Genomic DNA, 24,550 nt, shown 5'->3' on the forward strand with positions numbered 1-24,550 from the left:
TATAACACTGATGACAGGTGTACCTTGAGGCATAAGGAAGGCATAACCTTTAATAATCCAAAATCTGCATTGCTTAGCTGGAACTCTTGTCAGCGAATGTCTCTTTTCTCGTGTAGGCTGGAATCTAGGAAAATACCAAATTGGTTCAGATAGAGTCCACCTCCACGGTGACAGCAGATAAAATAGCTCACTTCTGCTAAGTAAGCAAAGAGGGTGTGATACTAGCCCATGACTAGTCAGACACAGTTGAAGACATGGTGCCCTCTGAAGAACAAATGGAGCTTATGTTGGATGTGGGCACCACTGTCTAAAATAATTCCAAAGACTTCCAAAAGAAAATTACTTGTAATATTCTGAACCCAAACCTAAATGGCAGGAGAGTGCACAGCTACATTTACCATATAAGCTATAAACCCAGCAGTACATGTAAGGAGTGTTTTCCATACTAGGCTATATTTTATTGAGGTAGTGTACTTCTTCAACAGATCTATTTGATAAAAGAAAAATTGATAAATGTAGGAAACTCAATCCGGGTTCTCTATGAAGATGTCTACGCAACATTCTTTCGAGCATATGGTCAAGGATAGTCAAGCTATGCACAAGTGTCAAGTGCCCTGTGGACAAGTTTGCACGTAAAGTCCAAACCACAACTAGGTCTGCATTTGAAGGTTTTACCACTTGTTTATTTGTTTTATTGTCCAGTTTGTAAACTTCTTATGTTGCCGGATGGCCATTTAGAGTAACAGTCTAGTTAGGGGAGATGACAAGAAGGTCTGACAGAGTTGTTCCTGAACTTGGGATGTATATGCTAGGTGGAAAGATTAAAAAACATGTACTTCTATTTGAAAAGCTCATTGTAAGTTCCATTAGAATATAGGCAGCCACGGCTGCTTGCTGTAAAATTTCTTCCAGTTGAGATGTGCAAAGTTGCAAATTAGTGCTCTGTCCACCTCTTTGCCAGGCTTGTTTGAGAATCTTGTAAGTCATTAAAATCCAATGAGGCGAATTCTGCTCAAATTAGGACTTTTTTTAAAGATGAAAACCCATTTCTTCAGGACATACCTAATCTGATAGTCACTAGTTGTAGATTCCTTCCCTTGTGAATTTCCCCAGGTGTCGGTCTGGATCTGAAATTTTTCATCAGCAGTACCCCAGCGCTTCGGTAGGCCGCATCAGTCTACTCCGCATCTGTTGCCTGCGTTGTGCGCGCTGGAAAAATGACATTGCGGGACCTATATGGACGCCGCCCGGGCACTTCTTTCTTTTTCTGCGCCATCGCAAGCGCAGACCTGAAGAGAGCTACTCTTTAGCCATTTTTTGGCTAGACTTTTGTCGAGATTTTTTCTGAGTCTTGGACTCCTGGTGTCGTCGAGATGTCCGAGCTTAGGACCGTATTCAAGCCCTGCAGATCCTGCTATCAGGTGATGTCTGTGACGGATCCTCACCTCGTGTGCCTTTGGTGCTTGGAGCACTACCATGACTCGAAGTCATGCTCCGACTGCTGCCCATGAATCTGAAGGCTATGCAGGAGCGGTCCCGAAAGCTGCTGTAGGCCTGGCGGTTGGCTCTGTCACCCGGCGCCTGTTTATGAGATGACTCTGTGCCACCCTGCTTTTCTGAGAGCCCTGCTCCATTGGTTCGCCTTCGGGCCCGCAGAGTTGGTTGGGGCCCCAAGGCCTTCAACTCCAGCGGCTTTGGCCTCTGCTTCAGAGGACTCCCGCAGATCCGTTGTCGGATCCGGACTGACGTCGGTCGATCTAACTCAACCTTCCCCGACGTTAGTCCCGGAGGCGACGCTCCCGGCATCGACTGTGCCCCCGGTCGACGTCTACCCCATCTTCATCCCTGATGTGGACACTCAGCTGGACCGGCGTGTGCTCTGACACCGAAAGGGACTTTTATTCCTGTGTTAATCCTTGGTGTTGATTTTGTGCCAGGGGGTGCTGAAGAGAAATGGGATTGGCAGCTGGACCATTTAACAGACCAGCTTGAAAATCCTAAGGACTGGCGGATAGACCTGGGTGAGGCCAGTGAGTTGGGCACTTCCCCCGACACTGGCTTGCTTTCTTTCCCTACTGTGGCTACGGAGGAGGGAGCCTCCTACGCAATGGTGGGGAGAAGGGCTGCCAGATCCTTGGCCTCAATCACCCTTCGGTGGCCATCAGGAAAAACCTCCTGACCGGTGAATCAGCCTGCGGCTTCTACTTCCAGGCCCCTTTTGCCCTTTAATGAAGCCCTCACTGATGTCCCTCTTGATCCAAGCCCAGCACAGGGGCTCCTGTGGAAAGGGTATTAGTCTGCCACCACTGCCTCACGCAACCCAGCATTCCTTACGCAAAATCCTTTTGCTGAAAGTTTGGTTGTCCAGGCCTCCTCTTCAAAAGGCGCATTCTCTTCTGCACCTCCGATAGGGAATCCAAGAAGCTGGATCATCTTGGGAGGAGGATGTTTTATTCCTCCAGATTGGCATTGCGATCTATGAATACCGATTGCCTCTTGAGTCAATACTCCCATACCATCTGGGATACGGTTGCGCAGGTGGTGCCTTGGTGGAGTAGGCCCTGGCTGTTCTCTCCCAGGCAGTTGCAGATGGGAGAGAATCTGCGAAATTCACCATTAGTTGTGGACTGGACACCACCGACTCACTGGGCAGAGCGGTTGCCTAGTAAGTAGCATTACCACGCTACGCCCAGTTGAGGACTATTGGCTTTTCAGGGGGTGTCCATTGTACTTTGATAGTTATGCCTTTTGATGGCACTCACCTTTTTGCCGACAAGGCAGACTCAGGCTTGAGCGCTTCTAGGAATCTCAAGCTAAGGTCAGATCCTTGGGCCTCACAACTACCTTCCATCCGCGTCAGTCTGCCTTTCGGTTCTTTCGTGATTATGGAAGGGGCGTCCACCCATATCCTGTCCATACCAGCCACCAAGTCATGCAAACTGTCCAGTCTCTATGAGGCCTCGGATGTGGGATCCAGTGTCCTCGTGGGTCAGGGAGCCAGCGGGTGGGCCAGTCCACCCTTTACCCCTCTGCCACTGCCTCCAAACCTTCCTAGTCCAATGTTTCAGGCCAATCATCAGCCAGTCGGAGGCAGAGTTTGCCATCATCTCCTCTGGCAGTCCATCACGTCGGAAAGGTGGGTTCTTTAGATAGTCAGAAGGAGCTACTTCCTCCCCTTTGAGACCACCCCTCTCTCCATGCCACCTTCTTATGACTGCATGTCGGAGAATCATTGGCACTTCTCAGCGAGTAAGGTACGGCTCTCTTGGTTAAACGATCCTGCCAGAAGTAGGACGTGGTTGTTATTCACACTACTTTCTGCTGCCCAAAAAGTACAAAGGCCTGCGTCCAATCCTGGACCTCTGGACCCTCAACTTCCTCCTCCAGAAGGAGAATTTCAAAATGCTCACTTTAGCCCAGGTCCTGTCGATCCAGGAGACTGGATAGTAGCATTGGACTTGCAGGACGCTTATTTCCATATTCCCGTCCTGCTAGTCCACAGACATTACTTATGGTTCACGGTGGGCCACAAGCACTTTCAGTTCATTGTGCTCCCCCTTACCAATGCCCCTTGGGTATTCACAAAAGGGATGGCGGTGGCCGCAGCTTATCTGTGCAGATCAGGGGTGCCAGCCTTCCTCTATATCGATGACTGGCAGTTGAAGGCGGGCTCGCCCCAAGCTGTCGTCTCCCACCTCCAGACTAGGGAGGACCTCCTGCACTCACTGGGGTTCACTGTCAACGTGCCAAAGTCACACCTGATTCCCTCTCAAACATTCCCTTTCATATGGGCGATTCTGGTCACAGTACAGTTTCAGGCTATCCTCTCAAGCAGCAAGTCCCAGATATTCGGGCTATGATTCTGATGTTTTAGCCTCTCGTCTGTATTTTGGTGAGAATGACTCTGAGGCTGCTGGGCCTCATGGCCTCCTGCATCTTTCTGGTGGAAGATGGCATAATGGCATATGTGGCTGTGCAGTGGGACCTGAAGTTCCGATGTGTGCAGCATCAAGGGAATATATCCGACTATGTCCGGAGCTCGGAGGGACTTGCGCACCAACTGCAGCAGTGGCTAACAAACTAATATTGGGTCAGAGGAACCCTCTCCCTTCCCCAACCAGATCTGACCGTGTTGACGGATGCGTCACTCCTGGGATGAGGCAGCCACCTGGGAGAGGCGTGGATCAGAGGCGTTTGGTCTCTGACGGAGTCCGGTCTCCATATTAACCTTTTGGCACTCTGGGCGATCAGACTGGCGCTGAATGTGTTCCTTCCCTCGCTCAAAGAGAAAGTGGTGCAGGTGTTCGCCGATAACACCACCACCATGTGGTACTACAACAAACAGGGCTGGGTTGGGTCGTGAACCCTTTGTCAGGAGGCTCTCCGCCTCTGTAAATGGTTGGAACATCAGGGCATAACCCTGGTGATTTACCACCTCCTAGGTTCTCTGAACGCCAGGGCAGACTAACTCAGCCATGCCATCGGTGCCTGGTCAATCAGGAATGACGTCTCCCTCCGGAGGTGGCGCAAAATCTCTTTCAGCAGTGGGGAAGAGTCTTGGTTAGATCTGTTCACCTCTGAAGAGAATGCGCAATGTCAGCAGTATTGCGTGCTGGAGTTTCCAAGGCAAAAAACACAGTTGATGGACAGAATGTAGAACAATGTCATACATTCACCCCAGTACAAGGATCTGGGCCTAAATCCATCGTTTTTTTGCACTACACACCACCCTGGGTTAGACACTGGCTATATGCAAATCAGCTCTGACCCTTTGCCTCGTGGGAACAGTCCAGTCCGAACTACCAAGCCATGTCTTTCCCAGACCGGAATCAAGCATCCAAGGACCGGTTTCTGGCTATCAGCCTTCATCAGCCTGGATAGCTTGACTCCAGTGGTGTGGAGAGCCTGGGACTCACGTCTGAGCATACCCAGCCCACTCGGGGTGAAAATTGCAAAAACCAAGGCGGCACTCACTCAGCAACGCTTCGTGTTGCGAGTGGAGCTTCGGCCTCCTCTACTCCTTTCCACCTATACCACTTCTGCCCAGAGTGCTCCAGAAGTCCTTCTTGTGGCTGAGGATTTTGAGTGTGGTATTCCGACATTCTCAGCATAGGCATCTATTCTCCGATCAGGCTGTCCCTCGGACGGATCTTCTGTCGCAGCAGCAGGGGACGGTTCTTCACCCGAACCTGTCCAGCCTCCACCTCCTTGTGTGGCGATTGAGCAGTGGCAGTGGACAACTTTCTATCTTCCACCCGAAGTCTGCGAAGTCATCTTGGCAGCCAGGCCTCTCTCCACTAAAACGGTATACGCCTGTAGATGGAACAAAGTGGTGGCATGGTACACAACAAAGGCTGTTGATCCCCTTTCTGGCTTTCTTTCAGAGGTTCTCTTGTATATACTTTCTGGGGCTCAGCAGGGGTCTGCTTTGGGCACCCTTAAGGGCTATTTTGCAGCTATTTCTGCCTTACTTAGACTTCCAGATCAGCCTTCTTTGTTCAAATCTCCATTTGTGCACAGATTCCTTAAGGACCTTACTCACTTGTTTCCTCTGTTTCCTTATATAATGCCCCATGGAATTTAAATTTGGTCTTGACTTTCCTTATGTGTGCTCCCTTCGAGCCTCTTCATAATTGCCTGTCAGACTTCTAACCCTTGAGGCTGCTTTCCTTATTGCCATCACCTCGGCTCACAGAGTTAGAGAACTCCAGGCTCTGTCTTCAAAGCCTCCCTATCTGTCTGTTCATCCAGATAAAGCGGTACTTTGTACAACAACTTTGTTCCTTCCTAAAGTGGTCACACCCATTCATGTGAGACAGTCCATTACTCTGCCCACCTTTTACCCACCCCAGCATCCCTCCAAGGAAGAAGGGAGACTACACCATCTGGGCCCAAAATGTGTGTTGTCTTTTTATCTTGATCGTACAAAAGACTTCTGGTTGGATGAGTGCCAAGAAAGATCGGACAGTACAGAGAAGGACCATCTCTAGATGGGTTTGTCGTCTGCATTAAATTGTGCTACGCATTTGCAAAGAGGAACCTCCTGTAGGGTTGCGCGCTCACTCTAGTAGAGCAATAGCGGCAACTACTGTGTTAGCAATCGGAGTCCCAGTCTGGGATATTTGTCAGGCAGCAATGTGGGCATCCCTGCACACATTTACCAGACACTACTGCCTGGACAGCCAAGTCCAGAGGAACCGTTCGGTCCTCCAGGACTTTCTTGTGTGATCTTGGTTTGCAGACCCTCCTCCGGGGTTGGTATTGCTGGGGTATCTATTTACAAGGTAAGGAATCTACAACTAGAGTCTCTATCAGATAAATAAGTTACTTACCTTCGGTAACAATGTAGCTGGTAGAGACATGTTCTAGTTGTAGATTGCTTACTGCCCCACCCATCCTCCCCATTCTGGGAACTGATGTCTAGGTATAGACTATCCTAAAGGGCCCTAGTTTTGACACATCAGTGGTCAGTGTCTTTCATGGCTCTGTGCTTCTGGCGTGGAAAGTCACGTTAGCGTCAGCACACTCTGGCAGCATCTATATAGGTCCTGCAACATCGTTTCCGGCGACAACAGCGGACGCTAAGTGGACAGATGCCACCTACTGACGCGCAGGGGTACTGCTGATGAAAAATCTCCAGATCCAGACTGACATGTGGGGGAATTTCACTAGGTAAGGAATCTATAATTAGAATATGTCTCTACCAGATACACTGTTACAGAAGGTATGTAACTTATTCTTTGCTACTCTTTTCTTAGCAGGCACATCTGTTACAGAAACATTTTGCAAATGGCGTGGCTTGCCTGCAGCTCTGGTGTTAGAGTTTAGCTCATAGATTAATGCTTCTCCACAACTAAAGGATTCAGACAGCCGCACCAAGGGCAAGAGGATTCTTGAGTTCTGGTTGACCATATCTGGTCTGTTTACAGAGATTCCCCTCTGAAAATACCTACAGGAGTCTGTTTTTTTAATGTTTATTAAAGATCTGACCTCAAGTTTTCATGGATATGGAAAGTATGCTTACTCTATGACCTTTAATTGTCTTCAGGTAAGTAATTGTTTGGTCGCCAGTATCCGCCCTAGACTAGAGAATAAATCCTTTCATCCATTGGATGGGGCTTTTCATTCTTTGTGAGCAAAACAAACAAAGCACGGGGAAAATACTCATCCTCTTCAATTCCAGTGTCTATGATTTGTTGAGGCTCATTGTGGTTCTTCCTAAGCTGTGGTGCTGAGAGGGTGGTTCCTCTGAGTGTTTTTCCCAGTATGTGTTGTCTGACTACTACGCACCAATTATGAAGAGCAATCCTCTGCTTTTCTTTCAGAACTCCATCTCTGCACTCTGGGACACCCAAAATTCCAACATTCTTCCCACAACATCTATTCTCCAACTCATCAACTCTATAAACCAAGTGAGTTACCTCTGTATTTTTCTAAAATTGGGCATTTCAACTACATGCTCCACTGCTAAGTTCTCCCATCTTGTGAGCCTGACACACGTTTGGGGAGCCTTTGACAAGTTTGTTGTCATTATTTTTTTTTGTATTGTTCAGAATGTGTTGGAAGAGTGATGGGGCTTGGTAGTTTGGGAGGGTAGGGGTTTCCATGTTCTAGTTAAACTCTGGCTTGTGCACACTGCTTGGGTTGAGGGCATGGTTGGGTGCACCCTTAATCAAGGACAGTAGTGCAATAACTCTGTGTTCTGCTTTCAGGAGAGCCGAACCTCCAGCCAGCAGATGGATGACTTGTTCGACATCCTGATACGGAGTGGAGGTGAGCGAGTTCTCAGGAGGAGAGGGAGGGTGGCTGTGGACATTGAGAGGTGAAGGTATGGTCTTCTGTGGAAGTGGGCCTAGGTCTTGGGTTGAAGAGGTGCTGGTGAGTGGTTATATATGAATGTGGGGATACAGTGTTTAGATTTCAGGTGGAGGAGGGGAGCGTGCCTCTGGGCATTCCGAGATGAAGGTCGGATCATGAGTGTAGGTAAGCTTGAGTCTCAGCAGGAGTGTGCTATAATCAATCTGAGGTGAAGGTGTAGTATGGAATGTAGGTAAATTAAGGGCCCAGGAGGAGGGTGCTGGTGGATGATGAGTGATAAGATGGAGCTGGGTTCTAAAGAGTCATAACTAAAGGCACCTTCTACAAGTACAGGTGGACATTAGGTTCACATTATAGGTGAGCTTGTGTCTTGGCCAGAGAAGTGAAGTAACCTGTGTATGATGGAAGTTAAAGATGGCGTTTCGAATGTAGGCGAACGGGAGTCTCAGGAGATGTGATAGGGGAGGGTTCTGATGGGCAATCAGATGTGATGGTGGGATCTAGAGTGGAGGTGAGCTGTGCTCGCTGGAGGCCTGTTGGTAAGTGCAGTGGACAATCACCACTAAACGTGGAGTCTGGAGTGAAAGTGAACATCGGTCTCAGGAGAAGGGTGATGTAGACAATCTAAGGTGAAGGTAGGGTCTGGAGTGCCTGGTTCTTATGCGGAGTCAGGGAGGGTGCTGGAAGACGATAAGAGATGAACAAGGACAGTGGAGTTTGGCTGAGTTGGAGTCCCGTGCAGAGGTTTTACTTGGTGCAAGGGGACAATCTGAAATTAAGGTAGGTTTTGGTGTGAAGTTGAGCAGAGGTTTGGAAAAGTGTGGAAGGGTGCTAGTGGAGGATCATTGATGATCGTTAGGGCTGTAGTGACTGTGAGCCTGGGCTTTAGGGGCAGTAGGAGTGTTTTTAACAAGGATGGTTAAGAGCTACCTTGGATAAGGATATCAATTTTCTATCTCCCCAATCTACCCCCCCTGAGTCACAGTCTGTCATCCCAAAGTTTGGTTACAATTATACTTACTTACATCCTTTGACTTGCCATAGTGAGTGGACAGCTATTGTTGAATGTCACATCCTCTATCCTTCGCTGTTGTCTCGCTTATCACAACCATGAGAGACTTCCAACTGTAGACCGCTTCTGATCCCTGAGCCCACTAAACCCACATCTAGGCTAGAATTTGACAACTTCTGTCACTCACCCTCAGCATCTCACTTTGTATCCCATGAGAGATGACAGACTGTAAGCTGTTGAGGGCCCCTGAGGCCAATTTGTCCTCATTTGAGCTGCAATTTATCATCCGGGCCACTCGCAAATAATGTACCACTTTCCATCCTTGAGAGACAGCTTGTTCTTAAAGACTCCTGAGCCCACTTTGTTCCCATTTGAGCTGTAATTTGATCTCCTTGACAAACCACATTTGACATTCTGTTTTACCACCCTGAAACAGGAGGGAAGAGTAGAAAGAAAGAGGAGATAGTGCAGATGTCGGAGAAATCGGAATATCACTCTGCTTTTTAAGCTGCATCACCATCCTTCCTCACCTTGTTTCATGACGCCACTTAAGTTTTCCAGCTCAAGGCCAAGCCTTAATGACCTCAAAACTTCTCTTAAACTGGAATTGTGAGCTCTCCAATCTGGGTCGTGCCCCCAAACAAAGAAAATGAGCTGTGGGAGAGGATGTAACAGCACGAAACGTAGTGACCTCCCTCACCTTATTCACATGATTGTATCATGGAGAGAAATAACCACTGCGAAAAAAGGTAACGCCCAGGAGGCCTTCTTATGATCCTGATGTTGGAATGTAACCGAGTCCTTCTCTTCAACTCTTGAGTATTGCATCAGAAGTTTGAAACATATAGATTAAAAGACGTGAAGTTTGAACCTACGTTTGAAAATGGAAAAAAAATAACACATCCAACCTCCACTCTGAAATGCATGACAATTAGATTAATTGTAATCACTTGAGCTAAAAGTTTTGCACTGTTCATTTCAAACGTAATGCTTTTCCAAAATATAATTACATAGCTGTAACCTAGATTTCATACCATGATCTCAGAGGAGAAGAATGTGAAAGTTGTCCTGCTCTTTGTTCCACACTTTCAAATCCCCATCCTTAACTGGGTCTGCCAGTCCTTACCCCACCGCATCTCGACTAATTTGGCCCCCTAGGGTGAAGTGTGAAGATGTGAGCCAGTTTAAAACCGAAAACACAGGACTAGGACAAGTGGGTTAACATTTCAACACTACAGTCACCAGACTTCCCGCATGGTGATAGAGTTAGGATGACAAATATTGATACGATGATGCCTCACAAGATGCAATTATGTAGGGCGCAATGCTACTCACACACTACTGAGTAATCATCTTCCATAAGGAGCAAACTGTGTCCCCATCGCCAATTAACTAAGGCACCAAAGGAGGTGTATCCACAGGAGCAACTCTGAGAGCAGACTCCCTGCATTGGACAGATGGGGTGATGGGTGGCTTCTATCCGCAGTCTCTTCTTTGTAGTTAAAGGATTAAATAATCTGAGTGAACCAGACTAGACTGTAGTCTTTTCACAACACATGCAGTTTACAGCACTACAGAACTTCGGGTGATGTCTACTTGGGTTAATACATAATTAGTTGTGACCACTTGCGGTATTCACTCCACGTTTATTAGGATGATTGGAAACTATAAACATATAAATGTGGTCTTGAGTGACTAATCCAATGTGTTTTGTTTCAATTCATAAATATAGCGGTGTACCCAAGAAAGAAATATAAAGAAGTCCATTCAAGGTTTCTTGTTTCTTCTTTATTATATATTCCAGAAAGCTTTTATCTTTTCATTATACATATACAACATGTTACAACCTCAGCCAACTTGTTTCGTTCATGACAGTGAACCTCCTCGGGGCTTTTTAATCCATGGACCACAATAATTCATAGTATTTCCACTAACACCATGATAAGGCCTCCTTTTCTTCATTTCGTGCAGAGTATTTCATCAATCTGTATTTCAAGAGTGCATCTGTTTTTCCCAAATCCTCATATTTAGGATTAGGCAAACCCCATCATGGACATCTGGGTGAATTTATGTTCTCTGCATAGCAGAGGTATCTAATAGCAGCAGATGCTAATGGGGTTTGACAGTGTATGAATTTCAAGGAGGGTTGATGTGTGAGTTGGTTTACCTGCCGCTTTTTAAAGTTGTTCGAAGACAATGTGATTGTTTTAATGCTCTCTCCATTGGATAGTAGCCACTATACCTGATTAACCTTGCCAATAAGTTATATAACTTACATTATCCACACCACAATTAGGACTATATATGTCAACGCAGGCCAGTTAGGAAGGTCCAGGGTTCCTGACAAAAGCCATGCCATATCACAATCAAGTAAGTTAGAAACAGGTTACCAATTTGGCAAGAGATTAGGGAGGTGTCCTAAAATCCCCAGTCACCTAATCCCTGTGCTTGTAATCTTATAGTTAGTAAATATCAAACAAGTTGCCCACATTCAACCTAATTATAATTAACTCAGACGTGTCTCATCCAAACAAAATGTTCAAGTTCTCTGGTTCAGCCTGCAAAGCAACAGTCACTGCTGACAGTGGATCACTCCATGTATGAAGTGAAGTGGTGGAGTCTTTTTAAAAGAAAACCATGTAAGAGTGATACGGGTTACACAGAACTGTGCATTACGTATGGTTGAAATACAACCCTAAACTAGAGGTAACCAGTCTTATGAGTAGTGTATTCCGAAGATATGTGTGCCATTGGTTGTGCTAGAGTAAATGCAGCCTGCTGATCCTCCTCTCTTTTTCTCCTCCCAGAGATTCCTGTTGACTTCAAGCAGCTCTCTCCATCAGCACCAAAGGGTCCTCTACCATCACCCCCTGAGACATCAGAGGCCAGAGGGGACTTGCTACCATCCAGTCACCTCACTGGAGAACAGTATCCTGTTAGCCCAGCTGGCTCTGGTGAGCCCTCTTCCACCTCACCCCAAGGCCGGCTGGAGGACTTCCTAGAGAGCACAACGGGTGTGCCGCTGCTGACTGGGGACCAGGATGGCACAGCCCCCCTTTCTCTCATTGATGACTTGCATAGTGAGATGCTAAGCAGTACGGCCATCTTGGACCACCCACCCTCCCCTATGGACACCTCAGACTTGCACTTTTCCCATGACGGGGTGGGCAGCCTAGGCCTGGGCCTGGGCCTGGACCTGGCTGATGCCAACTTGGACAGCATGGACTGGCTGGAGCTTTCCGGGGTGCCGGCCATGAGCCTGGCGCCACTCAGCACCACCACGCCCAGTGTCTTCTCCACAGACTTCCTGGACGGCCATGATCTGCAGCTACACTGGGACGCTTGTTTGTAGATAACCCTCTTCTCACTCCTGTCAGAACATGGTCACTCTCCGTTAGCTCAATGAGAGACTGAAAGGAGACAACCCTTAGGGAGAGGTTGTGTTGTACTAAACCAAAGGATAAAGTGAACAACACCCTGTGGTGCTAGTGGAATCCAAGGAAGCCAGGAATTGTGGTGAATTAAGTAGGTTGTCTGCTTCGGGGCAGAGGTGGTGGGGAAGAGAGATGGAGGTCTCTGAAACTCCTTTGCTCCTTTCACTTTAAACTTAGATTCCCTTCCCCGTCCACGAAAAACCCAGCTTCTTTGAATGTACTCCCCACTTCTTTCTAAAGCTCAGAAGTAGAACTCCGTCTGCAACAGGAAGCCTCAAGGAGTACAGGACATTATGAGCTTGCCAGGAGGCAGTGCATCACCCGCAGTTCTTGGGTCCTTGTCCGAACCTTACTGAACCATTTTTTTCATTTGTGTTCATGGTTAGCTCTAAAAAACAAAAAACAACAATGGGAGAGGTAGGGAGAGTCAAGACGGCTTCTCTCAATCCCCGGTTCAATGTAGATAAACAAAAAGAGAGAGGCCAGATCAATCTCAAATAATGCCACAAGATTGGAGCGAGATAACTGGGGATCACACACTCACTTAGGGTGAAAAGGAAAGCCCTCACACACCGACCTAGTCAGTGTCATGCTTCATCATCGGGCCCCACCAAAGAGGCCGAGTGCCTCTTTGGTGTGCTACAACGCCAGAAAGACTGCGGAGCTGGTTGTGTGAAGGAGGGCGTGCTGTGAGGGTGAGTTAAATTAAAAGTGTCTAAATGAGTATCAAAAAAAAAAATATATTTTATTAAATGATCCCTAAGACACGATTTTACAGGTATTATGTGTCTGAATTTAGTTGCCAAGGATTAGGAATGGTAAAATTCAGATAAATACAGTGAATAAATTCGTCAGTCAACATGTTTCTGCCATATTGCAGGCTTAAATTTGCCAAGGCATTCTTCAGGACTAAACCCCGGCGGTATGGACTCTCTAATCGTCCACCCTAACCAAGGGACGTGAAAGTGAAAAAAGGGTGAAAAAAGTGCATAAAAAGGGGAGAGCAAATGCTCAATCCCAAAAAAACTCCAAATTCGGGAGTATTTCTGCACCTGTAAAGTGAAAGTACACATACAAACACAAACACAAACATACAATAATTAATAAATGCCATTGCGTTTGGTTGTAGTGCTCCTTAAAGTGTGGCAAAACTCACGTGCCCAAAGTAACAGGTAGGTTTAACACCATCCACATAACCCTAATGGGATGATATCGGTAACTCTGGGACGTGGGGTGATAAGGTGTTTTAAAATACACTTAATTGGAACAAAAACAAGTTAAAAACACACTCTATGTACTCCTTCTGAAGGGATCAATTGACCAAAGGGTCGGTGACCCCCTAGTTTGGTAATAACATACATAATTCTCACTTTAAAATATGGCGCTACTTGCACCATGGGTCTCGGGAGGGGGGTTGGAGCGAAATTGGCACATCCTATGAATGAAAGAAAAAGTATTAGCCATTCGGTCCCGAAAAACGGGCAGTACTTAGCTCTGTATCCAGGCCGATCTGCGTTCAGCAGCACTCACGCCCTCGTTGCTCGCAGCCCGCTTAGACACCTAGGGACTCCCTCGTGACCGGACCCCGTCGATGGAGAGCGGGACCGGTGAGTGAGTATAAGAGCGAGGGCGCAGGGCGTTGCGTTCTTCCTGGTGGGCGTGCCCGACCAGGAAGAGGCCAGGAGCGCGCCCACCCTCCGTTGCAACGAGGCCTGGCACGCACCAGACTGGGAAAGGCGTCGCGTCCTTCCTGGTGGGCGTGTTACACGAAAGAGAGGCCTGGAATGCGCCCGCCCCCCATCTGCATAGGAGGCTTGGAACGCACTGGCCCGGGTCGGTGTGAGAGAATAATAACAACAACACCGTCTTTCATGGGCAGTACTAAGTTGGAATACTGGCGCTCGATAATCACATAACAATAAGAAAATAGCAATGCTGTATATTGCCAATGTTATTAGAGAGAGGGCGACTGATGAGGTCAGTAGATAGCGCCCTAGTTGTGCACTCCAGCACCCATAGAATTAATATGATGAGATACTGTATCTCATCATATTAATTCTATGGGTGCTGGAGTGCACAACTAGTCGCCCTCTCTCTAATAACATTGGCAATATACAGCATTGCTATTTTCTTATTGTTATGTGATTATCGAGCGCCAGTATTCCAACTTAGTACTGCCCATGAAAGACGGTGTTGTTGTTATTATTCTCTCACACCGACCCGGGCCAGTGCGTTCCAAGCCTCCTATGCAGATGGGGGGCGGGCGCATTCCAGGCCTCTCTTTCGTGTAACACGCCCACCAGGAAGGACGCGACGCCTTTCCCAGTCTGGTGCGTGTCAGGCCTCGTTGCAACGGAGGGTGGGCGCGCTCCTGGCCTCTTCCTGGTCGGGCACGCCCACCAGGAAGAACGCAACGCCCTGCGCCCTCGCTCTTATACTCACTCACCGGTCCCGCTCTCCATCGACGGGGTCCGGTCACGAGGGAGTCCCTAGGTGTCTAAGCGGGCTGCGAGCAACGAGGGCGTGAGTGCTGCTGAACGCAGATCGGCCTGGATACAGAGCTAAGTACTGCCCGTTTTTCGGGACCGAATGGCTAATACTTTTTCTTTCATTCATAGGATGTGCCAATTTCGCTCCAACCCCCCTCCCGAGACCCATGGTGCAAGTAGCGCCATATTTTAAAGTGAGAATTATGTATGTTATTACCAAACTAGGGGGTCACCGACCCTTTGGTCAATTGATCCCTTCAGAAGGAGTACATAGAGTGTGTTTTTAACTTGTTTTTGTTCCAATTAAGTGTATTTTAAAACACCTTATCACCCCACGTCCCAGAGTTACCGATATCATCCCATTAGGGTTATGTGGATGGTGTTAAACCTACCTGTTACTTTGGGCACGTGAGTTTTGCCACACTTTAAGGAGCACTACAACCAAACGCAATGGCATTTATTAATTATTGTATGTTTGTGTTTGTGTTTGTATGTGTACTTTCACTTTACAGGTGCAGAAATACTCCCGAATTTGGAGTTTTTTTGGGATTGAGCATTTGCTCTCCCCTTTTTATGCACTTTTTTCACCCTTTTTTCACTTTCACGTCCCTTGGTTAGGGTGGACGATTAGAGAGTCCATACCGCCGGGGTTTAGTCCTGAAGAATGCCTTGGCAAATTTAAGCCTGCAATATGGCAGAAACATGTTGACTGACGAATTTATTCACTGTATTTATCTGAATTTTACCATTCCTAATCCTTGGCAACTAAATTCAGACACATAATACCTGTAAAATCGTGTCTTAGGGATCATTTAATAAAATATATTTTTTTTTTTGATACTCATTTAGACACTTTTAATTTAACTCACCCTCACAGCACGCCCTCCTTCACACAACCAGCTCCGCAGTCTTTCTGGCGTTGTAGCACACCAAAGAGGCACTCGGCCTCTTTGGTGGGGCCCGATGATGAAGCATGACACTGACTAGGTCGGTGTGTGAGGGCTTTCCTTTTCACCCTAAGTGAGTGTGTGATCCCCAGTTATCTCGCTCCAATCTTGTGGCATGGTTAGCTCTAACCAGCTACGGTATTCTTTCCCCTTCTGAGGTGAGACTATCTAAAAGATGCACTATTCAGCAAGTGTTTTATTTTTTTATTTTAAATTGAGCAAACGTCTGGCTTAATCAAGGCTCAATGATGGCAGTGCTGGAATCCTCCCTCAAGCTACATTTGGTTGACCGATACCTCACCAGCAGTTCATAGGTCACGTTTCTCTTGCAGTACTCTGCTAGGCAGGTGTTTGTCTTATCTGGGGCAGGCCACAACCTTAAATCCAGCTATCTTGGCTCCAATTTTAACTGAAGCTGAGACTTGCTGAACTGCTGATGTGGTCTTCAAATTAAAATAAAAGGGAATCCATTGTTTTCTTACCTTTCAGTTACTCAAATAATGATTGGATAGATGCCATTGGTGCCTCTGGTCCTCTTCCCCAAGTCAAGCACAGAGGCTAGAAAGCTCTCCTTTTTCACTAAAGTCGTGAAATGGTCATGGTAGCCGAGCTTACAACATGTATTTTTTGTGACTACAAGAGCAGGTTGATCCCTCGTGACGAAATGAAAATACTCAGCGATTCCAGCGCCTTGGTTGACACTGGTAGTCTATGCATCATCACCAATGCCTTCAGCATTCCTTTGAGATAAGGAATTCTAACTAGGAGCCGAGAGAGGATCCCTTTGAGATGAAGTGTGTTCCCTTGTCGTGTAGACAGGATCAGACTGAGAGGAGGCACGACCCCTCTCCACTGACAGATATGCTCTCAGCAGAGGTCAACCGTTGCCAGTAAACAGAGGTGAAGCGGACGTCCGATCCATTGTTCTCAGACTCCAGTTTTGCTGAGAGCAAAATTTCATATAGTGTTGGAGTCATAAAGGATTTTAACTATCCGGACGGATGCCTGCGTTCATTCCCTCTTCCAGTCTCTGTCAACATACCCAGCTCTTCCAGATGGCAGGTGCATAACTGATGTTGCTTTTATTTGGTCCTCTGTGTAGGGCGAGGACTACCTCTCATGGCCTCTGAAGAGGAATCATAAGTTTCAGAACTCTCCTGCAATTCCCAAAATAAATGCAAGTCTGCCTTATTGCTCTCAGTCTGGCACATTTCCAGAGTGTTTGCTTGGTTCTAGTTACACAGGACAAGTGCAGACAAATTTGCAGCCCCAGCAATGGAGATATTTGTTGAAGCACTCCTTCTACCACTCTGGTAATATTAAGGGTTACAGACAGGTCCTTGGGGGCAGCCAGGGCTTCAGGAAATGACCCTTACCATAGCCCCTTCTTTAAGCAGTGTTAGTCTTTTGATCCTGTATTCCGCACTAGAGGTGACGTTTTTCTAAGACATGTTAAAGTGCTGTTGGAGAAGTGTATGTCTGTAGATACTGCTCAAGAGGAGGGAGGAGATTATTGTCCCTTCAAATGAGCTATTTATTACTTCACCATCATCCTGAACTTCAGGTCACTGCACCGACACTGCAAGAGTTAATGAAGTGCTGCTGTCCTCTCTTTCGAAACTCTGTGATACAGGGAAGTACGACTACTCCCAGGCTCCTTTTGTGGGCTAAAAATTAGGGCTTTCTTGAAAAGTGTGTTTTCCAGAAGCAGGGAATATCTGGAGATGATCTGATCTCACCAAAGAAGCCCAAATGTCACTTGTTTCTACTCAAGTAAAAAGGCAATACAAGCTCCCTGGAAGTGAAAGCTTGATGCACGCCCCTTTGCCGTCTTCTCCGGCTAGTTTAGAAAATGAAAATAATCAAATAAGCAGTAGTCTTCGTAGTGTCATCTTGGCTTTGGTAGTTGTTATACTCACACCAAGTGTCTCAGAGCGCTTCAGTTCCAACTCTCAGGATCTCTTGAGCCAGACGAATGCTAAATTATTCATCCTCCGCTAATAACGCAGTTTGTAGGTGTGCATCTTTAAAGGTTAAATGACGGCTTGTATCTTTAGATAACGTTTTTGAAGTCATCAAGGTAGAGTGAAAGAATTCCAACAAGAAATCCAAGATTTTCCACTTGGTATTTTGGGAAATTGGGATGCCATCAGGCTTGCAAAATGAAATGTGTTTTTTTATCGCTACAGGTCAAGCCTCATTTACAGTGAAGTAGAGAAAGCCCCTTTGTGCGATTTCTGGATTTAGGAATAGGCGTGGGGGGGGGGGGGGAAGAGTCTTAATAGCTTCTTTTGTCTTCAGTATTTGTCTTGAAATACAATTTCATTGGCACCTCATCTCGCTCTTGACTGCAGATTGTTCACCTCATCTCAGACAACTCCTCTATTAATGCAAATGGTGTTTGGGTTTTAGCTTCCCTGAAACCGGCTTTCAAACTCGTTGGCAGGACCTGTCTCCAATTGATAACTTTCAGGTCCATTTTCGTGTTGTCTATTCCAAATGCTGAAAGGTTGGTGAATTTCAGGCTTTCTCTTCCAACCTTCAATGCAGTCTTTCAACATGAAGCTGAAGGAGATAGGACAAACTTTAATTTTGCTCCTAAAATTGTATAGTAATTTGAGCTACATCAGTCTGGAACTGCCAGGTCTCTGGATATCAAAGGCACTTTAACTCAAGAACCAAAGTACTACAGTCAAATCCTTGCAGAAATGCAAGCCTGTGTTGGATGGCCTATTAGCTTACATTTCAGTCTTCTACAAAGAAGTGAAAGCCAGTCTGCTAGTGCAGTTCTGTCAGGCAGCGACATAGGCCTCTGTACATAACTCTCACTAAGCACTATAGTGTGGACCCTGACACTAAAGTTGATGCCAGCTTTGCAAGCACAGGCTCAGGGTATTTTCATTGAAATTATCGTTGTGCACTTTTCTTAATCCTGCTTTACCTGAGTGGGTGCTGCTCGGTTTTGGATTTTTGATGTGTGGTTTTGAGTCTGAAGGAGATCAGAATACTGCATTCCTGTTGGAAGTTTTACCAGCCCACCTTTGAAGCATTTGTCAGCTTCACAGCAGACACTCATGCCACGGTAGATAAGGAACAGAGGTACCACGTGTTGTGTTGAAGGAATTCATGGGAGGATTCCTACTGTGGCGTCACTTTTCCCAGAGCAAATTTGCCCTGGAAACAGACTTAAAAAGGGCTAGGGTAAGTGAAGCCCCTTCTGTAAACACTGCATTGTAGGCAGGTAGTTAACAGGCTTAGGTATGTAGTATTTGCTCAGTGCTGTACAGCAAGAGAGATGAGGGATTTCCTATCCTGATTGTTCCTGGACTTGGCCCCCTGGTACCCATGGCCCAAGTAATATCTACTCCACAAAGACGATGAAACAGCATTGATCCATGGCATTCCCAGATTGGTGATAATTTGCTACCTGTAGTATCAAAAGGCCTGATGATGAGTTCTCTTCCTGGGTATCATGTTGCTAGATGGTGCTTCCTTTGCCTGAAGCATTCCTAAACCTGACAACATCTCTTCTGCTTCTGTCTGTGCCATCCCTGTGCTTGGCTATACCTTGTCAGCTGGGACTCTCCTGAGCTTGGCAATATCCTGCTCTTCCCATGGCGCTCACTGCCCTGACATTATCCACCCAGTTGCTGCTGCACCGCTTCTGCTCATGCCATGTAAGACAGGGTATAACCCTCCTACCTGTACCATGTCATAGGCCCATTCCACTCCAACTGGCAGTCCAGGCTAGTGATACTTCCTCTCATGTGACATCCCTAGGCACTTTGTAATTACTCTTCATGCAGCACTCTCAGACTTTTAATAGCTCATCTCCCTGTTGCACTCTTGGCTCCGTAATATCTCCTTCGTTTGCAGCTCCCTTGCTTAGGTGAACTCCCCTTTACTCCACGTATGGCGGTTTCCCCTTTAACCATACAGGTGTGAGAAAAGAGATCTTTGTTTCTTATATGGGCTCCTTAAGATTCTGAAAAACAGTTGTTGCGTAGTAGCCCTCTAGATCGTGCTATGGAGTGGGCAGAAGAATACCAACTACTCACAGCGCTGGGGTGGCCCAAGTTGGTCTAGCTCTGGATAAGAAAGCAGTATAGATTAAACCAGTGTGATCACTGGACTTTTATAGCTGGTGGTGGTAGACTGCATGTACATCATGTTTCACATACTGCTGGACTACATGCAAGAACCTTGGTACCATGTAAATAGAGACCTCCTGCGCCTAAGGCCTGTACTGGAGTCTATAAATCGCAATGTGCTTGAGAAGAGGATCCTGAAGGACTCTGGTAAACCTCCATGGAATCTCACACAGTCTCTTCCCACCGGGAAGGGATCGGGGGCGTTATACCACCCTGGTAGAGCCCAAAAGGTGAAGGGATTTTTATTGTGGGTGGGGAGAGGGTTTAGATCGGAACTGAATGAACTGTGGAATATAATTCTGTGCAAATCTTTTATAAGTAAGAAATAAGAAAAAAAATACAAAAAAATAAAGAGATGAATCTGTCAGCAATTATGGTGTTTCCTGGATGTGTGTGTCTTCAGTTTAGAGGAGGGATGCTTAATGTTCCATCCAGGGAGGGCTTTGTTTGTGGGCCTGAATGGATGATTGCATGTGCGTGTTTGTGATTATGTATGTGTTTCTACAAATGTGTTTTTATGTGCCTTTTTTGGTCTCGCAATCCGCTTTAGCAAGAGAGGACATGTTGCCAAACACCACAGATAATATACAGATTATGGTGTGTACCCCCCACCCCACCCCACCCCCGGAGACAGAGATGAAAAGAATGAAGACATTCAGAAAGAAGATGATCTCATGACCTAGCCTAGACCTTCAGACAGTCAAGGCCACCTGTTTCCCATACAATATAGGACATGATTGCGGAAATCTTGCCCATAGTTCCAGAGGAACTGTGCTCCAACTTGGCACAGGCCTGAAAATGATCAGCTTTTTAGGCAGAGCATTCAGAACTAGTGTGGTGCTCTGATGCCAAGCATGGATGAGACCCACAGGCTTCCTGGGTGACATTCAGGTGTCACTCATAAATATGCCTCTTGGCAGGTCGGCTCTACCCTAGATCTCTTTAAAGAAAGTGGAACTACTGCGTGCACCCTTGGTCCCTCCACAACTGCAAGGCAGTATCCCCCAACAGTTTTCCCCCTTTTAAAGCTTCGTCAGGGGTTTCAATTACTGGCAAAACAAGGCCCACAACCCCACCAACAGCCACCCCAGGCCTTTCAGGGTAGGAGATCCACAGACAGCATTCAGGCCTGCAGGGGCAGAAAACCTCCTAGTCACCCACCCAACCAGCGGCAGCCTCCAGGCCTCTTTAGTTAACCTTTAGTTGCATACAACCAACCTGAGGGTGGTAGAATCAGTAATTTTCTCAATGTGTGGCAGAGCGTATCATAGACATGGGTCCTGCAGATAGGTCAATGTAGCTACGCCTTGTCGTTCCTTTCCGACCCACTGCCTCTTCCACCTACCACAGAGCAGCTTGCGGACCAACATTTGTCCATTTTGCTACTAAAAGTACAGGTTCTTTTGGCGAAAAAATCCATAGAGAGTCCCAGCCTTGGTAATCAAAACTGGATGTTATTTTCTTGTGCCTAAAAAGGGCAGAGGCCTTTGTCCTATTTTGGATCTTCAGACTCTGTTTACTCCAGTATTGGAACTTTCACAGATTCCCATAGCTTGTATCATTCCACGTCGTCGGAATGGGAGTCTCTGTAGCAAAATAACATAGCAGTATGTACAAAAGAGAAAGAAAAAGGCCTAGGCCTCATTCCCTTTTGTAACATATCCACCTTTTTTGCAAAAGAGACCAAAGCAACAGCCAATCAGATTAGCCTCACCCCCTAGAACCCTCCTGAGAGAACGTCCGAGCCTCAGATTTTCTACCGCACGTTGTGCTAAGGGAGTCTCCTTTGAGCTCTGCTCACTTCAACTCTAGTTGACTGTTTTTTCAGCATTTCTGCCCCACCTTCTCTACAAAGACCCTCCGGGACAGTGAGGGTCGACTCCTCACTTGGCTCCAGAAGCTGAAGTCGAGGAAGGAAACTCTGTCAAGTGACAGTGAGGATTCGTCATCTGCCACCTCATCTAGAAGGTCAGTGAAAAGGTGTAGGGCTTTCCCTTCACCATCCTCAGAACGCCCAGTCAAGGCCTCAAAAAAGACCCCCGTGAGTCTGAGAGCAGGAGTCCTAGCAAGTCTCCTCACCACAGTGAAAAGGAGAGGGAAGGACTTTCTTCAGCTACAGCAGTGGTGCAGTCTGCTAAAGCTTTTAAGAAGCCCGCTTCTCTATCATCTGAGAAGTCCGAGAAGGATTCAATATCGTCGACGACGCTGCAGAAGACTCCGTCGACGAAGGCTTCTAAATCCCAGGTGAAAAAAGTTACACCATCGACAGGCTCGTTGACGGTACCTTCTAGTCCTCACACGTCTAAGTACGCGTCGACGGGAGCGTGGACGACGGTTCGGCGATGATGACTACAGTGTCGACGAGAGTGTAAGCGACGGCAGCGACGACGACTGTGTCTGCGACGAGAGCAACTACGACCACGACGATGACGACGACGGCAGGAGTGTCGACGGCAGTGTCGAGGACACCCATCTCGTCGCCGACGATTCAACCGTCAACGGTGGATCTTCCGTTGATGACGGTTTCTCTGACAACCCCATCGCCGACGGTTCCGTCGACGACATCTCCGTCGACTGAGAGGATTTCTATTTCCTGAGGAGGATTATGCCAGAGATGACGTCTCCAATGAGAGTTACCCCCTTGCCTCCCGCACTGTTACTGGAAGAAGAAGAGGATTCTGACGATGATCAGGACTCTTTTGGCTATGCCCATAGCCCTTCACAATTGTTGGTGAAATGCCAAGACACTGATTCTATGGGCGAATACCTTCATGAGTGCTCTTACCAGCAATCCTGTCATCGACAGGAAAGCGCGGGCCAGGAGATGGTTTCAGTTTCTTCTTCGCTTTTGGCAGAGCTTCAGGGCATGTTGCAGGATTATAAGACCAGGTTTTCTCAAACTGCTCCTCCTGCTTCTTCTTTCTCTGCAGTACATGTTGTGCCTGCACCATCATTTTCTGCAGTGGTTTCTTCGGGGGAATCTTCCCAGATAGTTTCACAACAGCAAATACCTGGGCCAGGTGTACCTCCAGGGGTCCAGGATGTACAAGATGATTCCTCGGACGAGGATCAGGAGGATGACAACAGGTCTAACCAATGTATAGAGTGAGATGATTATGTGATCCCGGACCCAATCAATCAATCACGACATTTTTAGAGCGCACTACTCACCCGTAGGGTCTCAAGGCGCTGGGGGGGCGGGGGGGGCCGTTACTGCTCGAACAGCCAGGTCTTGAGCTTCTTCCTGAAGGCGAAGTGGTCTTGGGTCAGGCGCAGGTCCGTCGGGAGGGAGTTCCAGGTCTTGGCGGCCAGGTGGGAGAAGGACCTTCCTCCTGTTGTCGCTCTTCGGATGCGGGGGACTGCGGCGAGGGCGAGGCTGGTTGATCTGAGGTGGCGCTTGGGAGCGTAGAAGTTGATTCGGTTGTTGAGGTAGCTCGGGCCTTGGTCGTGTAGGGCTTTGTGTGCGTGGGTGAGGAGACGGAATGTGATTCTTTTCTTGACGGGGAGCCAGTGCAGGTCTCTCAGATGTCCGGAGATGTGGCTGTTTCGTGGGAGGTCGAGGATGAGTCTGGCTGAGGCGTTCTGGACCCGCTGGAGTCTCTTCTGGAGCTTGGCGGTGGTTCCGGCGTAGAGAGCGTTGCCGTAGTCCAGTCGGCTGGTGACGAGGGCCTGGGTGACGGTCTTCCTGGTCTCGGTGGGGATCCACCAAAAGATCTTCCGTAGCATGCGTAGGATGTTGAAGCATGATGAGGAGACGGCGTTGACTTGTCTGGTCATGGAGAGGGAGGAGTCCAGGATGAAGCCCAGGTTCCGTGCGTGGTCAGTCGGTTTGGGTGCGGTGCCCAGGGCGGGGGGCCACCAGGAGTCGTCCCAGGCGGAGGGCGAGGAGCCCAGGATGAGGACCTCCGTCTTGTCCGAGTTCAGTTTCAGGCGGCTGGTCGTCATCCACTCGGCTACGTCTCTCATTCCTTCGTGCAGGTTGGTTCTGGCGGTGGCGGGGTTGTTGGTCAGGGAGAGGATCAGCTGGGTGTCGTCGGCGTAGGAGATTATGCTGAGGTTGTGTTTGCGTGCGATGGCCGCGAGGGGGCTCATGTAGACGTTGAAGAGGGTGGGACTCAGCGAGGATCCTTGGGGGACGCCGCAGATGACTTCGGTGGCCTCTGACTTGTACGGTGGTAGGCGGACTCTCTGTGTTCTTCCGTCGAGGAAGGAGGTGATCCATTCCAGTGCCTTCTCCTGGATTCCGATGTTGCCGAGGCGCTGTACTAGGGTGCGGTGGCAGACAGTGTCGAACGCCGCGGAGAGGTCAAGGAGGATGAGGGCCGCTGTTTCTCCGTTGTCCAATGTCGTCGGTGGCCGCGATGAGGACGGTCTCGGTGCTGTGGTTGGCTCGGAAGCCAGACTGTGAGGGGTCGAGGGATCCATTCGTCTCGAGGAAGGCGGCCAGCTGTTTGTTGACGGTCTTTTCGATGACTTTGGCTGGGAACGGGAGGAGCGAGATGGGACGGTAGTTCTTGGGGTCCGCTGTGGGTTTCTTGAGGAGAGCGCTGAGTTCGGCGTGCTTCCAGCTCTCCGGGAATGTGGCGGTGTCGAAGGAGGTGTTGATAATGTCCCGCAGGTGGGGTGCGATGACCGCGTCGGCCTTGTTGAAGACGTGGTGAGGGCAGGGGTCGGTTGGAGATCCGGAGTGGATGGAGTT

The 24,550-nt window shown here is 47.8% G+C and overlaps 1 protein-coding gene across 2 annotated transcripts in view; it reads left to right on the forward strand.

Moving 5' to 3' along the window:
• MRTFA (myocardin related transcription factor A) overlaps positions 1 to 20,222 on the forward strand; it is a 287,728-nt gene extending 267,506 nt beyond the window's left edge. For both annotated transcript variants that reach the window (XM_078640591.1, XM_078640585.1), the window contains exons 16-19: positions 7,326 to 7,412; positions 7,713 to 7,773; positions 11,638 to 12,649; positions 15,824 to 20,222. In XM_078640591.1, coding sequence (XP_078496717.1) covers positions 7,326 to 7,412; positions 7,713 to 7,773; positions 11,638 to 12,182 — 693 coding nt within the window. In that variant the 3' untranslated portion in view covers positions 12,183 to 12,649; positions 15,824 to 20,222. The remainder of the gene's footprint in view (positions 1 to 7,325; positions 7,413 to 7,712; positions 7,774 to 11,637; positions 12,650 to 15,823) is intronic.
• Positions 20,223 to 24,550: the final 4,328 nt, after the last annotated feature.

The sequence above is a fragment of the Lissotriton helveticus genome, chromosome 1_1 (assembly GCF_964261635.1).
Source record: "Lissotriton helveticus chromosome 1_1, aLisHel1.1, whole genome shotgun sequence".
Taxonomy (NCBI): domain Eukaryota; kingdom Metazoa; phylum Chordata; class Amphibia; order Caudata; family Salamandridae; genus Lissotriton; species Lissotriton helveticus.